This window comes from Misgurnus anguillicaudatus, chromosome 2 (assembly GCF_027580225.2).
Source record: "Misgurnus anguillicaudatus chromosome 2, ASM2758022v2, whole genome shotgun sequence".
NCBI classification, from domain to species: Eukaryota; Metazoa; Chordata; class Actinopteri; order Cypriniformes; family Cobitidae; genus Misgurnus; species Misgurnus anguillicaudatus.
In genome coordinates, this window is record NC_073338.2 from 21546339 (window position 1) to 21571030 (window position 24692).

General features: G+C 39.3%; 1 protein-coding gene across 3 annotated transcripts in view; it reads left to right on the forward strand.

Annotated features, from left to right (window-relative positions):
* Positions 1-24068, forward strand: part of smarcd3a (SWI/SNF related BAF chromatin remodeling complex subunit D3a) — a 69771-nt gene extending 45703 nt beyond the window's left edge. For all 3 annotated transcript variants that reach the window (XM_055201867.2, XM_055201866.2, XM_055201868.2), the window contains 6 exons: positions 21077-21238; positions 21345-21442; positions 21674-21809; positions 21958-22080; positions 22745-22846; positions 23021-24068. In XM_055201867.2, the coding sequence (XP_055057842.1) occupies positions 21077-21238; positions 21345-21442; positions 21674-21809; positions 21958-22080; positions 22745-22846; positions 23021-23074 (675 nt within the window). In that variant the 3' untranslated portion in view covers positions 23075-24068. The remainder of the gene's footprint in view (positions 1-21076; positions 21239-21344; positions 21443-21673; positions 21810-21957; positions 22081-22744; positions 22847-23020) is intronic.
* The last annotated feature ends 624 nt before the right edge of the window (positions 24069-24692 follow it).

The window sequence follows — 24692 nt, forward strand, 5'->3', positions numbered from 1 at the left end:
CGAAAAGCTTTTGATAACTTTTTGTCTGGAGTGTCTCTAGATGATGTGTACCAAAAATCAAGCCAATCAAAGAAGCACTCTAGGAGGAGTTCGAAAAAGTAGGTGTTCAATATAATTCAAAATGGCCGACAGGAAGTAGGTTTGACTCAGACATATTTGGTACAGTCGGACTCAGCATGAGCCAAGGAATCAATAGAGTAAAGTCCTATGTCAGCGTGGCAATTTATATCAAATGATATAAAGATTTTAAACAATTTATTTACATATCCTGACCACTAGGTGGCGCCGTCTTAAAGATTTATAGGTGCGCTCAGAACATGTCACTGATGAACCATGCCAAATTTCGTAGCGATACGCCATTCTGTTTGTGAAATACTGAACTTAATGAGAAAATTCAAAATGGCCGACACCCAAAATGGCCGACCGAAAACCGTTTGGTATCGTTTGACTCGGCATGTCTCAAGGAATCTAACAAGATCACCTTCATGATTTTAGACTCAAGTTTGAAGTAGTTATAAGCGAAAATATGCATTTTTTGAAACTCGTGACCACTAGGTGGCGCTGTGACGAAACGTTGCAGGCACCCTCAGGTCATGATTGTAATGACGTATTCCAAGTTTCGTGTCGATACAATAAAGTTTTGCGAAGATATGGCCTCACGTCCGTTTTGGCGTGCTCGCCGCCATATATGTTGTCAATTTATACGAGAACGCATTGGTCTATGAAAAAGCTTTTGATAACTTTTTGTCTGGGGTGTCTCTAGATGCTATATATCAAAGGACATGCAAATCGGACGGACGCTCTAGGAGGAGTTCGAAAAAGTAGGTTTTACGGAAAATTCAAAATGGCGGAAAGATTTGCATGACACAAATGACATCAACGTATGCAATTGAATCATCATGAGCCAAGGATTCAGAAGAAACAGTAATTTAGTTTCTAGGACTCACGGGTCAGAAGTTATGAGCATGAACATAAGTGGATTTTTGGACTGTTGGTGGCGCTAGAGGGTTTGAGTCAGACACACCAATGTTGCTATAGTAACTTCTAAGACCGTCCTCTACATGTGTGCCAAATTTCATAACTTTCCTATGTACGGTTCTATGGGCTGCCATTGACTTCAATGGCGGAAGAACAAGAAGAAGAATAATATATAATAAATATAGCTGCAAGCAGCGATACCGGGGTCAAGCCAAACATGGCAAAAAATTATTCATACGTGATGACTGTCATGATTTAAGATCTAAGTTTGCATTAGTTTTATGAAAAAAATAGCAATTTTTTCGTATCTTGAGACCACTAGGTGGTGCTGTGCCGAAACAATAGATGGTGCCTCAGGTCATGACTGTGATGACACATACCAAATTAAGTGTAAATACGATAAACCGATACGGAGATATAGCCTTAAATGACTTGACCACTAGGGGGCACTGACCAAACAATAAATTGTAACTCAGGCCTTGATTGTGATGACACCCACCAAATTAAGTGTAAATACGATAAACCGATACGGAGATATAGCTTCAAATCTCTTGACCACTAGGGGGCGCCAAAAAGTTTACAAGTCCTCCCAGAACATGTTGCTGATGAACCATACCAAGTTTCATAACAATACGCAATTGCGTTTCTGAAATACTTGAACTTAAAGAAAAAATTCAAAATGGCCGACACACAAAATGGTCGATCAAAAACCATTTGGTATCGTTTGACTCGGTATGCCTCAAGAATTCTAACAAGACCAGTCTCATAATTTTACATTCAAGTTTGCAGTAGTTATAAGCAAAAATAGACATTTTTTATATCTCGTGACCAGTAGGGGGCAGTGTGACGAAATGTTGCATGCACCCTCAGGTCATCACTGTTAAGACATATACCAAGTCTCATATCAATACGCAAAAGTTTTGCGAAGATACAGGCTCAAACACATTTTGGCGTGCTCGCCCTCGCATTCTTTGATGCGTTATACGACAACGGATAGGTCTACTGAAAAGCTTTTGATAACTTTTTGTCTAGAGTGTCTCTAGATGATGCATACCAAAAATCAAGCCAATCACACGAGCGCTCTAGGAGGAGTTCGAAAAAGTAGGTGTTCAATATAATTCAAAATGGTCGACAGGAAGTAGGTTTGACTCAGACATATTTGGTACAGTCGGACTCAGCACGAGCCAAGGAATCAATAGAGTAAATTCTTATGTCAGTGTGGCAATTTAATCAAATGATATAAATATTTTAAACAATTTATTTACATATCCTGACCACTAGGTGGCGCCGTCCTAAAGATTTATAGGGGCGCTCAGAACATGTCACTGATGAATCATGCCAAATTTCGTAGCAATACGCCATTCTGTTTGTGAAATTCTGAACTTAATGAGAAAATTCAAAATGGCCGTCACCCAAAATGGCCGACCGAAAACCGTTTGGTATCGTTTGACTCGGCATGCCTCAAGGAATCTAACAAGACCCCTTTCGTGATTTTAGACTCAAGTGTGAAGTAGTTATAAGCAAAAATAGGCATTTTTCGAATTTCGTGACCACTAGGTGGCGCTGTGACGAAACGTTGCAGGCAACCTCAAGTCATGACTGTAATGACATATACCAAGTTTCGTGTCGATACAATAAAGTTTTGCGAAGATACGGCCTCACGTCCGTTTTGGCGTGCTCGCCGCCGTATATGTTGTCAATTTATACGAGAACACATTGGTCTATCAAAAAGCTTTTGATAACTTTTTGTCTGGGGTGCCTCTAGATGCTACATACCAAAGGACATGCAAATCGGACGAACGGTCTAGGAGTAGTTCGAAAAAGTAGGTTTTACGGAAAATTCAAAATGGTGGAAAGATGTGCATGACACACATGACATCAATGTGTGCAATTGAATCATCATGAGCAAAGGATTCAGAGGAACCAAGAATTTAGTTTCTAGGACTCACGGGTCAGAAGTTATGAGCATGAACATAAGTGGATTTTTGGACTGTTGGTGGCGCTAGAGGGTTTGAGTCAGACACACCAATGTTGCTATAGTAACTTCTGAGACTGTCCTCTACATGTGTGCCAAATTTCATAACTTTCCTATGTACGGTTCTATGGGCTGCCATTGACTTCAATGGCGGAAGAGGAAACTTAATAATAATAATAAGAAAACTAACAATAACAATAGGTGTCTACGCCACTTCGTGGCTTGACCCCTAATAACAAGCAGCGATACCGGGGTCAAGCCAAACATGGCAAAAAATGATTCATACGTGATGACTGTCATGATTTAAGATCTAAGTTTGCATTAGTTTTATGAATAAAATAGCAATTTTTTGTATCTTGAGACCACTAGGTGGCGCGGTGCAGAAACAATAGATGGTGCCTCAGGTCATGACTGTGATGACACATACCAAATTTAGTGTAAATACAATAAAGAGATGCAGAGATATAGCCTTAAATGACTTGACCACTAGGGGGCACTAACCAAACAATAAATTGTGACTCAGGTCTTGATTGTGATGACACCCACCAAATTTGGTGTAAATACAATAAAGAGATGCAGAGATATAGCCTTAAATGACTTGACCACTAGGGGGCACTGACCAAAAAATAAAGTGTGACTCAGGTCTTGATTGTGATGACACCCACCAAATTTGGTGTAAATACGATAAAGAGATGCAGAGATATAGCTTCAAATCTCTTGACCACTAGGGGGCACCGAAAAGTTTACAAGTCCTCCCAGATCATGTAGGTAATGAACCATACCAAGTTTCATAACAATATACAGTTGCGTTTCTGAAATACTTGAACTTAAAGAAAAAATTCAAAATGGCCGACACACAAAATTGCCGACCAAAAACAATTTGGTATCGTTTGACTCGGCATGCCTAACGAAATCTAACAAGACCGGTCTCATAATTTTACATTCAAGTTTGCAGTAGTTATAAGCAAAAATAGACATTTTTATATCTCGTCACCAGTAGGGGGCAGTGTAACGAAATGGTGCATGCACCCTCAGGTCATCACTGTTATGACATATACCAAGTCTCATATTAATACGCAAAAGTTTTGCGAAGATACAGGCTCAAACACATTTTGGCGTGCTCGCCCTCGCATTCTTTAATGCGTTATACGACAACGGATAGGTCTACCGAAAAGTTTTTGATAACTTTTTGTCTGGAGTGTCTCTAGATGATGCGTACCAAAAATCAAGCCAATCACTCGAGCGCTCTAGGAGGAGTTCAAAAAAGTAGGTGTTCAATATAATTCAAAATGGCCGACAGGAAGTAGGTTTGACTCAGACATATTTGGTACAGTCGGACTCAGCATGAGCCAAGGAATCAATAGAGTGAAGTCTTTTGTCATAGTGGCAATTTAATCAAATGAAATAAAGATTTTAAACAATTTATTTACATATCCTGACCACTAGGTGGCGCCGTCCTAAAGATTTATAGGTGCGCTCAGAACATGTCACTGATGAACCATGCCAAATTTCGTAGCGATGCGCCATTCTGTTTGTGAAATACTAAACTTAATGAGAAAATTCAAAATGGCCGACACCCAAAATGGCCGACTGAAAACCGTTTGGTATCGTTTGACTCGGCATGCCTCAAGGAATCTAACAAGACCACCTTCATGATTTTAGACTCAAGTTTGAAGTAGTTATAAGCGAAAATAGGCATTTTTCGAATCTCGTGACCACTAGGTGGCGCTGTGACGAAACGTTGCAGGCACCCTCAGGTCATGACTGTAATGACATATACCAAGTTTCGTGTCGATACAATAAAGTTTTGCGAAGATACAGCCTCACGTCCGTTTTGGCGTGCTCGCCGCCATATATGTTGTCAGTTTATATGAGAACGCATTGGTCTATCAAAAAGCTTTTGATAACTTTTTGTCTGGGGTGTCTCTAGATGCTACATACCAAAGGACATGCAAATCGGACGGACGCTCTAGGAGGAGTTCGAAAAAGTAGGTTTTACAGAAAATTCAAAATGGCGGAAAGATTTGCATGACACAAATGACATCAACGTGTGCAATTGAATCATCATGAGCAAAGGATTCAGAGGAAACAAGAATTTAGTTTCTAGGAATCATGGGTCAGAAGTTATGAGCATGAACATAAGTGGATTTTTGGACTGTTGGTGGCGCTAGAGGGTTTGAGTCAGACACACCAATGTTGCTATAGTAACTTCTGAGACTGTCCTTTACATGTCTGCCAAATTTCATAACTTTCCTACGTACGGTTCTATGGGCTGCCATTGACTTCAATGGCGGAAGAGGAAACATAATAATAATAATAATAATAATAATAATAATAAGAAAACTAACAATAACAATAGGGTTCTACGCCCCTTCGGGGCTTGACCCCTAAATATAGCTGCAAGCAGCGATACCGGGGTCAAGCCAAACATGGCAAAAAATGATTCATACGTGATGACTGTCATGATTTAAGATCTAAGTTTGCATTAGTTTTATGAAAAAAATTGCAATTTTTTGTATCTTGAGACCACTAGGTGGCGCGGTGCAGAAACAATAGATGGTGCCTCAGGTCATGACTGTGATGACACCCACCAAATTTAGTGTAAATACGATAAAGCAATACAGAGATATAGCCTTAAATGACTTGACCACTAGGGGGCACTAACCAAACAATAAATTGTGACTCAGGTCTTGATTGTGATGACACCCACCAAATTTGGTGTAAATACAATAAAGAGATGCAGAGATATAGCCTTAAATGACTTGACCACTAGGGGGCACTAACCAAACAATAAATTGTGACTCAGGTCTTGATTGTGATGACACCCACCAAATTTGGTGTAAATACAATAAAGAGATGCAGAGATATAGCCCTAAATTACTTGACCACTAGGGGGCACTGACCAGAAAATAAATTGTGACTCGGGTCTTGATTGTGATGACACCCACCAAATTTGGTGTAAATACGATAAAGAGATGCAGAGATATAGCTTCAAATCTCTTGACCACTAGGGGGCACCGAAAAGTTTACAAGTCCTCCCAGAACATGTAGGTAATGAACCATACCAAGTTTCATAACAATACACAGTTGCGTTTCTGAAATACTTGAACTTAAAGAAAAATTCAAAATGGCCGACACACAAAATGGCCGACCAAAAACCATTTGGTATCGTTTGACTCGCCATGCCTCACGAAATCTAACAAGACCAGTCTCATAATTTTACATTCAAATTTGCAGTAGTTATAAGCAAAAATAGACATTTTTTATATCTCCTGACCAGTAGGGGGCAGTGTGACGAAATGGTGCATGCACCCTCAGGTCATCACTGTTATGACATATACCAAGTCTCATATTAATACGCAAAAGTTTTGCGAAGATACAGGCTCAAACACATTTTGGCGTGCTCGCCCTCGCATTCTTTGATGCGTTATACGACAACGGATTGGTCTACCGAAAATCTTTTGATAACTTTTTGTCTAGAGTGTCTCTAGATGATGCATACCAAAAATCAAGCCAATCACACGAGCGCTCTAGGAGGAGTTCGAAAAAGTAGGTGTTCAATATAATTCAAAATGGCCGACAGGAAGTAGGTTTGACTCAGACATATTTGATACCGTCGGACTCAGCATGAGCCAAGGAATCAATAGAGTGAAGTCTTATGTCATAGTGGCAATTTAATCAAATGATATAAAGATTTTAAACAATTTATTTACATATCCTGACCACTAGGTGGCGCCGTCCTAAAGATTTATATGTGCGCTCAGAACATGTCTCTGATGAACCATGCCAAATTTCGTAGCGATACGCCATTCTGTTTGTGAAATACTGAACTTAATGGGAAAATTCAAAATGGCCGACACCCAAAATGGCCGACCAAAAACCGTTTGATATCGTTTGACTCGGCATGCCTCAAGGAATCTAACAAGACCAACTTCATGATTTTAGACTCAAGTTTGAAGTAGTTATAAGCAAAAATAGGCATTTTTTGAATCTCGTGACCCCTAGGTGGCGCTGTGACGAAATGTTGCAGGCACCCTCAGGTCATGAATGTAATGACATATACCAAGTTTCGTGTCGATACACCAAAGTGTTGCGAAGATACGGCCTCACGTCCGTTTTGGCGTGCTCGCCGCCGTATATGTTGTCACGGTATACGAGAACGCATTGGTCTATCAAAAAGCTTTTGATAACTTTTTGTCAGGGGTGTCTCTAGATGCTAGATACCAAAGGACATGCAAATCGGACAAACGCTCTAGGAGGAGTTCGAAAAAGTAGGTTTTACGGAAAATTCAAAATGGCGGAAAGATGTGCATGACACAAATGACATCAATGTGTGCATTTGAATCATCATGAGCCAAGGATTCAGAGGAAACAAGAATTTAGTTTCTAGGACCGATGGGTCAGAAGTTATGAGCATGAACATAAGTGGATTTTTGGACTGTTGGTGGCGCTAGAGGGTTTGAGTCAGACACACCAAATTTGCTATAGTAACTTCTAAGACTGTCCTGTACATGTGTGCCAAATTTCATAACTTTCCTATGTACGGTTCTATGGGCTGCCATTGACTTCAATGGCGGAAGAGGAAGAATAATAATAATAAATATAGCTGCAAGCAGCGATACCGGGGTCAAGCCAAACATGGCAAAAAATGATTCATACGTGATGACTGTCATGATTTAAGATCTAAGTTTGCATTAGTTTTATGAAAAAAATAGCAATTTTTTGTATCTTGAGACCACTAGGTGGCGCGGTGCAGAAACAATAGATGGTGCCTCAGGTCATGACTGTGATGACACATACCAAATTTAGTGTAAATACGATAAAGCAATACAGAGATATAGCCTTAAATGACTTGACCACTAGGGGGCACTAACCAAACAATAAATTGTGACTCAGGTCTTGATTGTGATGACACCCACCAAATTTGGTGTAAATACAATAAAGAGATGCAGAGATATAGCCTTAAATGACTTGACCACTAGGGGGCACTAATCAAACAATAAATTGTGACTCAGGTCTTGATTGTGATGACACCCACCAAATTTGGTGTAAATACAATAAAGAGATGCAGAGATATAGCCTTAAATGACTTGACCACTAGGGGGCACTGACCAAAAAATAAATTGTGACTCAGGTCTTGATTGTGATGACTCCCACCAAATTTGGTGTAAATACGATAAAGAGATGCAGAGATATAGCTTCAAATCTCTTGACCACTAGGGGGCACCGAAAAGTTTACAAGTCCTCCCAGAACATGTAGGTAATGAACCATACCAAGGTTCATAACAATACACAGTTGCGTTTCTGAAATACTTGAACTTAAAGAAAAATTCAAAATGGCCGACACACAAAATGGCCGACCAAAAACCATTTGGTATCGTTTGACTCGCCATGCCTCACGAAATCTAACAAGACCAGTCTCATAATTTTACATTCAAATTTGCAGTAGTCATAAGCAAAAATAGACATTTTTTATATCTCGTGACCAGTAGGGGGCAGTGTGACGAAATGGTGCATGCACCCTCAGGTCATCACTGTTATGACATATACCAAGTCTCATATTAATACGCAAAAGTTTTGCGAAGATACAGGCTCAAACACATTTTGGCGTGCTCGCCCTCGCATTCTTTGATGCGTTATACGACAACGGATAGGTCTACCGAAAATCTTTTGATAACTTTTTGTCTAGAGTGTCTCTAGATGATGCATACCAAAAATCAAGCCAATCACACGAGCGCTCTAGGAGGAGTTCGAAAAAGTAGGTGTTCAATATAATTCAAAATGGCCGACAGGAAGTAGGTTTGACTCAGACATATTTGATACCGTCGGACTCAGCATGAGCCAAGGAATCAATTGAGTGAAGTCTTATGTCATAGTGGCAATTTAATCAAATGATGTAAAGATTTTAAACAATTTATTTACATATCCTGACCACTAGGTGGCGCCGTCCTAAAGATTTATAGGTGCGCTCAGAACATGTCACCGATGAACCATGCCAAATTTCGTAGCGATACGCCATTCGGTTTGTGAAATACTAAACTTAATGAGAAAATTCAAAATGGCCGACACCCAAAATGGCCGACCAAAAACGGTTTGGTATCGTTTGACTCGGCATGCCTCAAGGAATCTAACAAGACCTCCTTCATGATTTTAGACTCAAGTTTGAAGTAGTTATAAGCGAAAATAGGCATTTTTCGAATCTCGTGACCACTAGGTGGCGCTGTGACGAAACGTTGCAGGCACCCTCAGGTCATGACTGTTATGACATATACCAAGTTTCGTGTCGATACACGAAAGTTTTGCGAAGATACGGCCTCACGTCCGTTTTGGCGTGCTCGCCGCCATATATGTTGTCAATTTATATGAGAACGCATTGGTCTATCAAAAAGCTTTTGATAACTTTTTGTCTTGGGTGTCTCTAGATGCTACATACCAAAGGACATGCAAATCGGACAAACGGTCTAGGAGGAGTTCGAAAAAGTAGGTTTTACGAAAAATTCAAAATGGCGGAAAGATGTGCATGACAGAAATGACATCAATGTGTGCAATTGAATCATCATGAGCCAAGGATTCAGAGGAAACAAGAATTTAGTTTCTAGGACTCACGGGTCAGAAGTTATGAGCATGAACATAAGTGGATTTTTGGACTGTTGGTGGCGCTAGAGGGTTTGAGTCAGACACACCAATGTTGCTATAGTAACTTCTTAGACTGTCCTCTACATGTGTGCCAAATTACATAACTTTCCTACGTACGGTTCTATGGGCTGCCATTGACTTCAATGGCGGAAGAACTAGGATGAATAATAATAAGAAAACTAACAATAACAATAGGTGTCTACGCCACTTCGTGGCTTGACCCCTAAATATAGCTGCAAGCAGCGATACCGGGGTCAAGCCAAACATGGCAAAAAATGATTCATACGTGATGACTGTCATGATTTAAGATCTAAGTTTGCATTAGTTTTATGAAAAAAATAGCAATTTTTTGTATCTTGAGACCACTAGGTGGGGCGGTGCCGAAACAATAGATGGTGCCTCAGGTCATGACTGTGATGACACATACCAAATTTAGTGTAAATATGATAAAGCAATACAGAGATATAGCCTTAAATGACTTGACCACTAGGGGGCACTAACCAAACAATAAATTGTGACTCAGGTCTTGATTGTGATGACACCCACCAAATTTGGTGTAAATACAATAAAGAGATGCAGAGATATAGCCTTAAATGACTTGACCACTAGGGGGCACTGACCAAAAAATAAATTGTGATTCAGGTCTTGATTGTGATGACACCCACCAAATTTGGTGTAAATACGATAAAGAGATGCAGAGATATAGCTTCAAATCTCTTGACCACTAGGGGGCACCGAAAAGTTTACAAGTCCTCCCAGAACATGTTGCTGATGAACCATACCAAGTTTCATAACAATAAGCAATTGCGTTTCTGAAATACTTGAACTTAAAGAAAAAATTCAAAATGGCCGACACACAAAATGGCCGACCAAAAACCATTTGGTATCGTTTGACTCGGCATGCCTCAAGAAATCTAACAAGACCAGTCTCATAATTTTACATTCAAGTTTACAGTAGTTATAAGCAAAAATAGACATTTTTTATATCTCGTGACCAGTAGGGGGCAGTGTGACGAAATGGTGCATGCACCCTCAGGTCATCACTGTTATGACATATACCAAGTCTCATATTAATACACAAAAGTTTTGCGAAGATACAGGCTCAAACACTTATTGGCGTGCTCGCCCTCGCATTCTTTGATGCGTTATACGACAACGGATAGGTCTACCGAAAAGCTTTTGATAACTTTTTGTCTAGAGTGTCTCTAGACGATGCATACCAAAAATCAAGCCAGTCACACGAGCGCTCTAGGAGGAGTTCGAAAAAGTAGGTGTTCAATATAATTCAAAATGGCCGACAGGAAGTAGGTTTGACTCAGACATATTTGGTACAGTCGGACTCAGCATGAGCCCAGGAATCAATAAAGTGAATTCTTATGTCATAGTGGCAATTTAATCAAATGAAATAAAGATTTTAAACAATTTATTTACATATCCTGACCACTAGGTGGCGCTGTCTTAAAGATTTATAGGTGCGCTCAGAACATGTCACTGATGAACCATGCCAAATTTCGTAGCGATACGCCATTCTGTTTGTGAAATACTGAACTTAATGAGAAAATTCAAAATGGCCGACACCCAAAATGGCTGACCGAAAACCGTTTGGTATCGTTTGACTCGGCATGCCTCAAGGAATCTAACAAGACCACCTTCATGATTTTAGACTCAAGTTTGAAGTAGTTATAAGCAAAAATAGGCATTTTTCGAATCTCGTGACCACTAGGTGGCGCTGTGACGAAACGTTGCAGGCACCCTCAGGTCATGACTGTAATGACATATACCAAGTTTCGTGTCGATACATTAAAGTTTTGCGAAGATACGGCCTCACGTCCGTTTTTGCGTGCTCGCCGCCTTGTATGTTGTCACTGTATACGAGAACGCATTGGTCTATCAAAAAGCTTTTGATAACTTTTTGTCTGGGGTGTCTCTAGATGCTATATACCAAAGGACATGCAAATCGGACGAAGGCTCTAGGAGGAGTTCGAAAAAGTAGGTTTTACGGAAAATTCAAAATGGCGGAAAGATTTGCATGAGACAAATGGCATCAATGTGTGCATTTGAATCATCATGAGCCAAGGATTCAGAGGAAACAAGAATTTAGTTTCTAGGACTCACGGGTCAGAAGTTATGAGCATGAACATAAGTGGATTTTTGGACTGTTGGTGGCGCTAGAGGGTTTGAGTCAGACACACCAATGTTGCTATAGTAACTTCTGAGACTGTCCTCTACATGTGTGCCAAATTTCATAACTTTCCTACGTACGGTTCTATGGGCTGCCATTGACTTCAATGGCGGAAGAGGAAACATAATAATAATAAGAAAAATATAGCTGCAAGCAGCGATACCGGGGTCAAGCCAAACATGGCAAAAAATTATTCATACGTAATGACTGTCATGATTTAAGATCTAAGTTTGCATTAGTTTTAGGAAAAAAATAGCAATTTTTTTGTATCTTGAGACCACTAGGTGGCGCTCTGTCGAAACAATAGATGGTGCCTCAGGTCATGACTGTGATGACACATACCAAATTTAGTGTAAATACGATAAAGCGATACGGAGATATAGCCTTAAATACCTTGACCACTAGGGGGCTCTGACCAAAAAATAAATTGTGACTCAGGTCTTGATTGTGATGACACCCACCAAATTTGGTGTAAATATGATAAAGAGATGCAGAGATATAGCTTCAAATCTCTTGACCACTAGGGGGCGCCGAAAAGTTTACAAGTCCTCCCAGAACATGTTGCTGATGAACCATACCAAGTTTCATAACAATACGCAATTGCGTTTCTGAAATACTTGAACTTAAAGAAAAAATTCAAAATGGCCGACACACAAAATGGCCGACCAAAAACCATTTGGTATCGTTTGACTCGGCATGCCTCACGAACTCTAACAAGACCGCTCTCATAATTTTACATTCAAGTTTGCAGTAGTTATAAGCAAAAATAGACATTTTTTATATCTCGTGACCAGTAGGGGGCAGTGTGACGAAACGGTGCATGCACCCTCAGGTCATCACTGTTATAACATATACCAAGTCTCATATTAATACGCAAAAGTTTTGCGAAGATACAGGCTCAAAGACATTTTGGCGTGCTCGCCCTCGCATTCTTTGATGCGTTATACGACAACGGATAGGTCTACCGAAAAGCTTTTGATAACTTTTTGTCTAGAGTGTCTCTAGATGATGCATACCAAAATTCAAGCCAATCACACGAGCGCTCTAGGAGGAGTTCGAAAAAGTAGGTGTTCAATATAATTCAAAATGGCCGACAGGAAGTAGGTTTGACTCAGACATATTTGGTACAGTCAGACTCAGCATGAGCAAAGGAATCAATAGAGTGAAGACTTATGTCATAGTGGCAATTTAGTCAAAAGATATAAAGATTTTAAACAATTTATTTACATATCCTGACCACTAGGTGGCGCCGTCCTAAAGATTTATAGGTGCGCTCAGAACATGTCACTGATGAACCATGCCAAATTTCGTAGCGATACGCCATTCGGTTTGTGAAATACTGAACTTAATGAGAAAATTCAAAATGGCCGACACCCAAAATGGCCGACCGAAAACGGTTTGGTATCGTTTGACTCGGCATGCCTCAAGGAATCTAACAAGACCTCCTTCATGATTTTAGACTCAAGTTTGAAGTATTTATAAGCGAAAATAGGCATTTTTCGAATCTCGTGACCACTAGGTGGCGCTGTGACGAAACGTTGCAGGCACCCTCAGGTCATGACTGTTATGACATATGCCAAGTTTCGTGTCGATACACAAAAGTTTTGCGAAGATACGGCCTCACGTCCGTTTTGGCGTGCTCGCCGCCATATATGTTGTCAATTTATACGAGAACGCAATGGTCTATCAAAAAGCTTTTGATAACTTTTTGTCTTGGGTGTCTCTAGATGCTACATACCAAAGGACCTGCAAATCGGACAAACGGTCTAGTAGGAGTTCGAAAAAGTAGGTTTTACGGAAAATTCAAAATGGCGGAAAGATGTGTATGACACAAATGACATCAATGTGTGCAATTGAATCATCATGAGCCAAGGATTCAGAGGAAACAAGAATTTAGTTTCTAGGACTCACGGGTCAGAAGTTGTGAGCATGAACATAAGTGGATTTTTGGACTGTTGGTGGCGCTAGAGGGTTTGAGTCAGACACACCAATGTTGCTATAGTAACTTCTGAGACTGTCCTCTACATGTGTGCCAAATTTCATAACTTTCCTATGTACGGTTCTATGGGCTGCCATTGAATTTCGGCGGAAGAACGAGGAAGAAAAATAATAATAATAAGAAAACTAACAATAACAATAGGGTTCTACGCCCCTTCGGGGCTTGACCCCTAAATATAGCTGCAAGCAGCGATACCGGGGTCAAGCCAAACATGGCAAAAAATGATTCATACGTGATGACTGTCATGATTTAAGATCTAAGTTTGCATTAGTTTTATGAAAAAAATAGCAATTTCTTTGTATCTTGAGACCACTAGGTGGCGCTTTGCCGAAACAATAGATGGTGCCTCAGGTCATGACTGTGATGACACATACCAAATTTAGTGTAAATACGATAAAGCGATACAGAGATATAGCCTTAAATGACTTGACCACTAGGGGGCTCTGACCAAACAATAAATTGTGACTCAGGTCTTGATTGTGATGACACCCACCAAATTTGGTGTAAATACGATAAAGAGATGCAGAGATATAGCTTGAAATCTCTTGACCACTAGGGGGCGCCGAAAAGTTTACAAGTCCTTCCAGAACATGTTGCTGATGAACCATACCAAGTTTCATAACAATACGCAATTGCGTTTCTGAAATACTTGAACTTAAAGAAAAAATTCAAAATGGCCGACACACAAAATGGCCGACCAAAAACCATTTGGTATCGTTTGACTCGGCATGCCTCACAAAATCTAACAAGACTACTCTCATAATTTGACATTCAAGTTTGCAGTAGTTATAAGCAAAAATAGACATTTTTTATATCTCGTGACCAGTAGGGGGCAGTGTGACGAAATGGTGCATGCACCCTCAGGTCATCACTGTTATGACATATACCAAGTCTCATATTAATACGCAAAAGTTTTGCGAAGATACAGGCTCAAACACATTTTGGCGTGCTCGCCCTCGCATTCTTTGATGCGTTATACGACAACGGATAAGTCTACCGAAAAGCTTTTGATAACTTTTCGTCTAGAGTGTCTCTAGATGATGCCTACCAAAATTCAAGCCAATCAAACAAGCGCTCTAGGAGGAGTTCGAAAAAGTAGGTCTTCAATATAATTCAAAATGGCCGACAGGAAGTAGGTTTGACTCAGACATATTTGGTACAGTCGGACTCAGCACGAGCCAAGGAATCAATAGAGTGAAGTCTTAAGTCAGTGTGGCAATTGAATCAAATGCTATAAAGATTTTAAACAATTTCTTTACACATCCTGACCACTAGGTGGCGCTGTCCTAAAGATTTATAGGTGCTATCAGAACATGTCACCGATGAACCATGCCAAATTTCGTAGCGATACGCCATTCTGTTTGTGAAATACTAAACCTAATGAGGAAATTCAAAATGGCCGACACCCAAAATGGCCGACCGAAAAACTTTTGGTATCGTTTGACTCGGCATGCCTCAAGGAATCTAACAAGACCACCTTCATGATTTTAGACTCAAGTTTGAAGTAGTTATAAGCGAAAATAGGCATTTTTCGAATCTCGTGACCACTAGGTGGCGCTGTGACGAAACGTTGCAGGCACCCTCAGGTCATGACTGTAATGACATATACCAAGTTTCGTGTCGATACAATAAAGTTTTGCGAAGATACAGCCTCACGTCCGTTTTGGCGTGCTCGCCGCCATATATGTTGGCAATTTGTACGAGAACGCATTGGTCTATCAAAAAGCTTTTGATAACTTTTTGTCTGGGGTGCCTCTAGATGCTACATACCAAAGGACATGAAAATCGGACAAACGGTCTAGGAGGAGTTCGAAAAAGTAGGTTTTGCGGAAAATTCAAAATGGCGGAAAGATGTGCATGACACAAATGACATCAATGTGTGCAATTGAATCATCATGAGCAAAGGATTCAGAGGAAACAAGAATTTAGTTTCTAGGACTCACGGGTCAGAAGTTATGAGCATGAACATAAGTGGATTTTTGGACTGTTGGTGGCGCTAGAGGGTTTGAGTCAGACACACCAATGTTGCTATAGTAACTTCTGAGACTGTCCTTTACATGTGTGCCAAATTTCATAACTTTCCTATGTACGGTTCTATGGGCTGCCATTGACTTTTGGGTGGAAGAACGAGGAACAAGAATAACAATAATAAGAAAACTAACAATAACAATAGGTGTCTACGCCACTTCGTGGCTTGACCCCTAACTAACAATAACAATAGGGTTCTACGCCCCTTCGGGGCTTGACCCCTAATAATAATAAGAAAACTAACAATAACAATAGGGTTCTACGCCCCTTCGGGGCTTGACCCCTAAAAACACAACTACATTAACCCAGGGGCGTAGGCAGAAATTGTATTTTTGGCGGGCCGGGGCAAAAGTGAGTGGGCCAATAGTTTATCCAAGAATAAAATGACTTAAATAATAATTAAACCTTAGAGTAGAAAAAAGAATAGACAATCTGCAAAAACAGTGACATCTTTCCTTTGCAATTTTCGGTGAAGGCAATAATAAAACACTGTCTAAACATGTTCAACCAACACAGCTCAATAAAGGCTGGACAAACCAGGCCAGGCAGTCTTATTTAGGCTACTCAGTAGTGCAAAAACAGTTCACCTGAAATAAAGTAGGCTAAAAGTAACAGGAAATTGAAATAATGAAAACTCTCAGCAGAGCACGGTTTGAAATAAATAACAACACACTGCCTAATTTATATTAAATCAACCATATACAGTGCAATCAGCCTGGTGGAAATTAAGTTTTTGTGCCAAAAAATAGCAACTCGTTTAAATTAAACAATGTAACTTAGCATATAAGGCATACATCTATACACAACACACCACTTAGTTAAATCACTTCCCGAGCAAAAATTAAGGAAATGAGTTAAACAACAGGCTTACCTTTGTTGTTTTCATTCTACAAAACAAGACGCAAACGACTGGGTTTAATGTTGAAAACAGAAATTATCTCATTATAGTCCAAAGAGTCGCAGAGTTATTTTTCAAAAAACAAAAGGCACAGGTTTTTGAGGCGAGTAGTACTCGTGGATTCAAATTCGGTTGTACGTAGTTCATCAATTGCCGTTAGATCGGCGGGTCATCCTGTGTCAGTCTGACCGGGAGAGCGCACTGGAACTGCCGCCAGGGAGCAAGCGGCAACCGGCGCCACCAGCGCGCCTGACTAGCCGCCTTGTGGGTTGATGTGTCTGAAGAACTGAGCTGGTAGGACTCGGCAGATGGAGGCAGTGGCGTATCGTCTTCCTCAACTCTTGCTTTTTTAAATAACACATTAAAGAAACTTTAGCCATTGTGGCAATTTTGATATTAGCTAAAAAAGCAGTTAGCAAGTTAGCTGGCTGGCTGCCAGAGCCCGTCGCTCCCCACAGAGTCTACCTGTCAGAACTCCTAGCAACCAATTACATTCCGGAGGCTTCCTACAACTTGCTTTAACAACTCCATTTTATTTTATACACACACCGGTCAACAATAAATCCGGATTATATTAATATATTTTCTTAAATACATTGGAATAATAAAAATAAACAAAAAATGTATTTTGATTAAACTTGCCTGGGCGGGCCAGGGAGTTATGTGGGCGGGCCAGTGCCGCCCTGGCCCATTACTGGCAACGCCCCTGCATTAACCTACCGGAAGAGGTAGGTACCAGTGGGCAACATGAGACATTGCTGATTGGACGACACTGCAGTTTGTGGACTGCTGGGGCGGCTAAGGGTACGGTCTGGAAACCGCTAACAATAGTAGTAAGCTAACGTTACATCCACAAGCAATGTAAGCATTACACTATTCTTATTCGAAGGTTGTTGGGTGTCTCCGATGGTAACGTTAGATGTTTCTTTAAGCCTTTTGCCACAGCCGCTGCAAAAGTTCGGGGACAGCTCAACCAGTTCTTTTCCGCAGTTTTGGCAAAACATTTTGCTGTTCTTTCTCCTCTCCAAACCACGCGCTACAGGAAAAATAACTTCCGGTTCAAAAGCCGAACTGCAGTGTCGTCCAATCAGCGATGTCTCATGTTGCCCACTGGTACCTACCTCTTCCGGTAGGTTAATGTAGTTGTGTTTTTTATTTGTAGTCATGTTTTTAATTTGTTGTTGTGTTTTTTAATTTGTTGTAGTGTTTTTTATTTTGTAGTTGTTTTTTATTTTGTTGTAGTGTTTTTTAATTTGTTGTAGTGTTTTTTAACTGGCTGTTGTGTTTTTTATTTTGTTATGGTTTTTTATTTTGTTGTAGTGTTTTTTAATTTGTAGTTGTGTTTTTAATTTGTTGTAGTGTTTTTTAATTTGTAGTTGTGTTTTTTAATTTGCTGTAGTGTTTTTTAAACTTGCTGTTGTGTTTTTTATTTTGTATTTGTTTTTATTTTGTTGTAGTGTTTTTTAATTTGCTGTAGTGGTTTTAAATTTGCTGTAGTGTTTTTTAAATTTGTTGTTGTTTTTAATTTGTTGCAGTGTTTTTTAATTTGTTGTAGTGTTTTTTAATTTGTTGTTGTTGTTTAGTAATTTGTTGTTGTGGTTTGCACTTCAGGGCCACCGTACTACTGTGAGAGAAAATCACAATATATGATTTTTTTAACTCTTTATTTGTATGATACAGCTACAAAAAGTATTTAAACACCTGAGAAAATCAATGTTAATATTTGGTACAGTAGCCTTTTTTTTTAATTACAGAGGTCAAACGTTTATTGTAGTTTTTCACCAGGTTTGCACACACTGCAGGAGGGATTTTGGCCCACTCCTCCACACAGATCTTCTCTAGATCAGTCAGATTTCTGGCCTGTCGCTGAAAACAAGGAGTTTGAACTCCCTGCAAAGATTCTCTATTGGGTTTAGGTCTAGAGACTGGTTAGGCCACGCGAAAACCTTGATATGCTTCTTACAGAACCACTCCTTGGTTATCCTGGCTGTGTGCTTCGGGTCATTGTCATGTTGGAAGCCTCGACCCATCTTCAGTGCTCTAACTGAGGGAAGGAGGTTGTTCCCCAAAATCTCGCAATACATGGCCCCGGTCATCCTCTCCTTAATACAGTGCAGTCGCCAATGTGCAGAAAAACACGCCCAAATCATAATGCTACCACCCCCATGCTTCACAGTAGGGATGGTGTTTTTGGGATGGTACTCATCATTCTTCTTCCTCCAAACACGTTTAGTGGAATTATGACCAAAAACTTATATTTTGGTCTCATCTGACCACATGGCTTTCTCCTATGACTCCTCTGGATCATCTAAATGGTCATTGGCAAACTTAAGACGGGCCTGGACATGTGCTGGTTTAAGCAGGGGAACCTTACGAGCCATGCATGATTTCAAACCATGAAGTTTTAGTGTATTACCAACAGTAACCTTGGAAACGGTGGTCCCAGCTCTTTTCAGGTTATTGACCAGCTCCTCCCCTGTAGTTCTGGTCTGATTTCTCATCTTTCTTATTGAGAGCCCACGAGGTGAGATCTTGCATGGAGCCCCAGTCCAAGGGAGATTGACAGTCATGTTTAGCTTCTTCCATTTTCTAATGATTGCTCCAACAGTGGACCTTTTTCGCCAAGCTGCTTGCCAATTTCCCTGTAGCCCTTTCCTGTCTTGTGGAGGTGTACAATTTTGTCTCTAGTGTCTTTGGACAGCTCTTTGGTCTTGGCCATGTTAGTAGTTGGATTCTTACTGATTGTATGGTGTGGACCGGTGTCTTTATGCAGCTAATGACCTCAAACAGCTGCATCTAATTTAGGACAATAAATGGAGTAGAGGTGGACATTTTAAAGGCAGACTAACAGGTCTTTGAGGGTCAGAATTCTAGCTGATAGACAGGTGTTCAAATACTTATTTGCAGTTGTATCATACAAATAAATAGTTAAAAAAATCATACATTGTGATTTCTATGATTTCTAAGTATGAGAACTTGCAAAATAGCAGGGTGTTCAAATACTTATTTTCCTCACTGTACATACACCGCAGATCCCCTTACATGGAAGTCACCGTCATGTTTTACAGTAGCCCTAAATGGACAAACTGCTCTACAGAGTCATTGGCTTTATCTTATTGCATTTATATGTTAATCATGTTTGAGAGCAAAACCAAGTAACACTGTCCTCTAAATGATCATGTAAGGGGGTTCTGGCAAGTTCCTGTCTCATCTTAATATGAAAGAAAATAGCCAGGTAACTGTGGCCCTGTTACCTTTTGTTCCATTGTTTGAGTTGGTGCTCTTTGCTTATGCTTGGACCTAGGGTCTGAGTCAGAGGTGAATGGCAAGCCTAAGGTGTGAACCCATTTTTATGATAATTAAATGGTCTGAGTGAGACAGTGTAATGTTGATGGGATTAAGGGTTGGTGAAACTCAGGATTAACAAATTTGACTGTCTTTTACTGCAAAACCCTCTAAGTGCATGCAAGCTTTTTTGGCAAAAGCCTCCACTTCTACAAAAAATTCACTTCTTTGGACAATACATCGTTAACAGTTGCAAATTCACTAAAGATGCAAGCGATTGCGAACGAACGACAACTGCAAATGATTCAAAAAGGTAAAAATTAAGAAACTGAAGAAGCACACACTAGGGGAAGCTGTGATGCATGTGGCTGTCACATTCCTGTCACATTCCTGTTGTATTCGGGTCCAAGTACTCACAAGGGACCCACATTTGAATGCGATCAACAGTCGTTTCACTCTCGTCTTCTGTGCACTTTGCTGAAAAATGTATGTGGCATTTAGCGGATTCTGCCAACAAACTGTTTTTTCTAAATGGCCTGTGGCCGGGATTAAGCAGATTTGAAGCGAAAGTATTTAAAGAGCATACAATACATGCAGAGAGTGCTTGGATGATTTCATTATTGAAATTTTTGACAAAGGTGGCTTTTGGATCTGAGCCCTTCGCATCTTACCTTTAAAGTCGCCATGAAACAGAAGTAGTGATTGCAATATTTTCCACGTGGTGACGTGTATCCGAGTGAAACAGCTTTTTATATAATAAATAAGGCAGGGTTGGATTTGTCCATCGAGATCTGATTAGATCGTTTGAAGTTGGGTCGTGTTTCTAATCGCTAATCGAAGCGATCTTCTTCCCGACTCCGCCCACCTGCCATACCATGTGACCGGAAGTAAAGACAGATCGTTTTGAGGAGGGGAGGAGATTGGCCTTTTTGATTAAAGATTATGGGGGGACATGAATTTTAAAAAAAATGAAGCTCACAGATAAGTCATTTAAAAAAAAAATACCACAATATTCCAAAACAAATTACAGTTTTTGCATTTTATTTTCATGGTGACTTTAAAAATGTAATTTTCTTGTGTTTGTGTCCATATCAGCCTCCCCAGTTTAAATTGGACCCACGCCTTGCACGTCTTTTGGGCATCCACACTCAAACCCGCTCCTGCATCATTCAGGCATTATGGCAGTACGTCAAAACCAACAAACTGCAGGACCCTCATGAGAAAGAGTACATCAACTGTGACAAATACTTCCAGCAGGTACGGCAATCTGTCTTGTTAAAGACTGTCATCATGTCATAGGCATTTGTTCAAATGTGTTAGCTGATAGCAGATGTATTCACTGTAAGTTACTTTTTTGCAAAAGATCTTTGACTGTCCTCGTCTGAAGTTCTGTGAGATCCCACAGCGACTGACCAACCTCCTGCTGCCACCTGATCCCATTGTGATCAATCACATTATTAGGTATTTACTCGTTAATTCAGAACGGAAATTAAGATCGGGAAGTCTCAGACCATTAGTGAAAGATTTTGCATGCATTTTACATCTGTACATATTTTATAATATCTTTCTTTATGTTTTTATTTATATGATTAAGCTTAAAGATGTTTGATTTCAAGTATCATTTCAAAACTTAATGAACCTTTAGGAGGCCTGCTTATCTTTGAAGTTAAACCAAATTTTCTCTTTTATCAGTGTTGATTCAAATGACCAAAAAAAGACAGCCTGCTACGACATTGATGTTGAAGTCGATGATCCTCTTAAGAGTCAAATGAGTGGATTCCTGCTGTCCACAGCCAATCATCAAGAGATTGCATCTTTAGACAACAAGGTCAGATAAACCGCTTCATCATTCAAGGGTGAAAGAGATCTTGCTGTTTTGTCTGAAACTACATGCCGTTTAAGAGGATCCACAGAAGATCATAATGCTATGATTGTGCCTTCTTCATCCTCTTAAAACATCACATCTCATTCTTTAGATCCATGAAACGATTGAGTCCATAAACCAGCTGAAGATTCAAAGAGACTTCATGCTCAGCTTCTCCAGGGACCCCAAGGGCTACATCCAAGACTGGATCTGCTCCCAAAACCGGGACCTTAAGGTGATTTTAAACCTATTGTCATGAAGAGTCCATACTATAATAAATATCACCTATGTGAACTTATTATTTATCAATATGTATTTTATATTAAACCTAGAAACAGGCTTAAAGGAACACTATTGAAAGTTATCATGAGGCCTATTTTCGGGCACTGCATAATATCATTGTGCCTCCTGCAATCATGTTACGGCAGCAACATCCTTGATTATTGCGGCAGAATGAGAGTATAGTTCCTAGCCATATCTGCCTAGAAAATCGCAACTTTTAATTTTCTGTTGATCTCAGTACACGATGCAACAACAGAAGAGTCAAGATTCAAATAGGAAAAATATGGAAACTCTTTGGTTATTTTTGAGCGTGATGCTAATGGTCTATTCAGATTCAATGTATTATGCTAAGCTATGCTAAAAGTGGTACCGCCAGACCCGGAGATCAGCTGAATGGATTCCAAAACGGTAAAACTCAAATGTTTAACTCTAGGGGAGCTGGAAAATGAGAATATTTTCAAAAAAGTGGAGTGTCCCTCCCAGCCAAAATAAGTCACTTTTGCAACAATGCCTCTACCTAGTGGTTAAAGGATGTAACTACTATATTAAGATGACAATGCCTTATAACTGAAGTCGTTTTAGTTATGAATTGTTTTTTTTTTCATTTTGTGATACAGCTGATGACAGATACAGCTGGAAATCCGGAGGAAGAACGGAGAGCCGAGTTTTATAACCAACCCTGGTCTCAAGAAGCAGTCAGTCGCTACTTTTATTGCAAGGTGAGAGTGCCTTAAAAAAATTATATAATAAAAGGAAAGAATGATGCAATACAAATTTTTACGAAACTCATGAATTGATCAGATGTTTAAATCTGTGAATGCACTGTCAAGTCGCCTGATGCATAAATGTGAATGCATAATCCAAAAATTGGACTCTTTTTTTCCTTCACCTAGATTCAACAACGAAGACAAGAGCTTGAACAAGTTTTGGCAATGCGAAATACTTAAATACTAAACCGTTCTGAGAATGGATTGATAGTGATTTCTTTCTTTTTATGTGGTTTGGTCTATTAATCTGATGTCATTTAAACAGACCACCTCCCTGGAAAACCTCTTCTGTTTTAATCCATGGACTGATTTTAACCAGTAAGACTGCGACATTAGAGGATGTGTGACGCTGGAGGATGTATAAAGTTGTCATTGTTCTTTTTTAAATGTATGTTTAATGTACAGTCGTGTGTATATACTGTCAAAATGACCTTAAAAATGTGGCTTGAAAAGAATGTTAAAATTTGTAAACCAGTCAGCTTTTGTAATTGTTTTTAGATCTATGTTTTGATGCACATAAAATGCCGATATGCTACTGATGTTGTGCGTTTTTTCACTTGCTGACAGAATTCAACTATTGAAAGGGTAAAAATTAAATGAATAAAACTTTTTAAAGACTGAGAAACATTTTTTACCGAAAAACATGATATGTTAAATGTAAAAATGTACATTCAACATCTACAGTACAATGTTGTTTTTTCACAGCACATGTTTGAATATTATGTCACGTTCTGCTTGCAGCTTTTCTTTGTGTTTGTTATTGCTTGTGAACTTGCATTGTTCAAAAGAGATCATCAAGAAATCCACTGGAAATCTTTATCTGCAATAAGAGTGACATCTATTGTCATAATTTCAGAAGCACTGACTGTATATGGAAGTTAAAATTCAGGCTATGATAAACTAAATCATTCTGATTTTGCTTATAAGAAGTGTTTATAAATGATGTTTGAAGATGTCATCATCTCTACACTCCAGTAAAGCAATTTTTTTAAAAATGTGTTTGTAGGATACAATAATGCTTGTTGCATGATTGTTATTTTGTGCTAACTTTAGTGTTAAGCATGATCTTAATGCCTTAAATAAAGCACTGAGGATACACATGAAGCATTAACCAAAGGTTAAATACAATTGCATTATCCTTTTGAATGTCAATAAATTACTTCATTCTAATGGATTTTTCTTTGCTTTTGTTAAGCGCTTTTGCATACATTTTTGTAATACATTATTTACAAACCAGGAGTATTAAATTATGCATAAATATAGGCAGGTGTTATTTAAATGTAGAAACAATGAACATTCACAATTCACAAAATGTTTTGTTATTTATGCCTTTTTTTTAAATAAATAAATAAGGGAAATGTGCAAATGAAGGTCTGTTACGGACAACTTAAATTTTATACATTTTAAATGACTTAACTATTTTTGATCACTCTTCTTAATTATTCCAAATTCTACGTGTAATTTTTTTTTAGATTTAATGACAACATATAATCTCTGTATCAGCATTAGCTACTGCTATGTGAGTTATTAAATGTTAGTCAATTTTGGTGACTAATAAGGGATAGGCTACATAACGGCGTTTCCTAATCCGAAAGCTGCAGCCCCCGAAGGTCACATTTGTAGGCTCCATACGTCATTAAGACTGTCTAATGTCAGAATATTAACAATTATAAAGTTAACAATTATTCTTGGTTAATTGTAAATTGTTGCAATGGGATTTGTGGCTTGCGATTGTAATGCTCAGTTTACATAAATAAACCAGGATTGGTGACGTATGCAGCCTGCAAATGCAACCTCC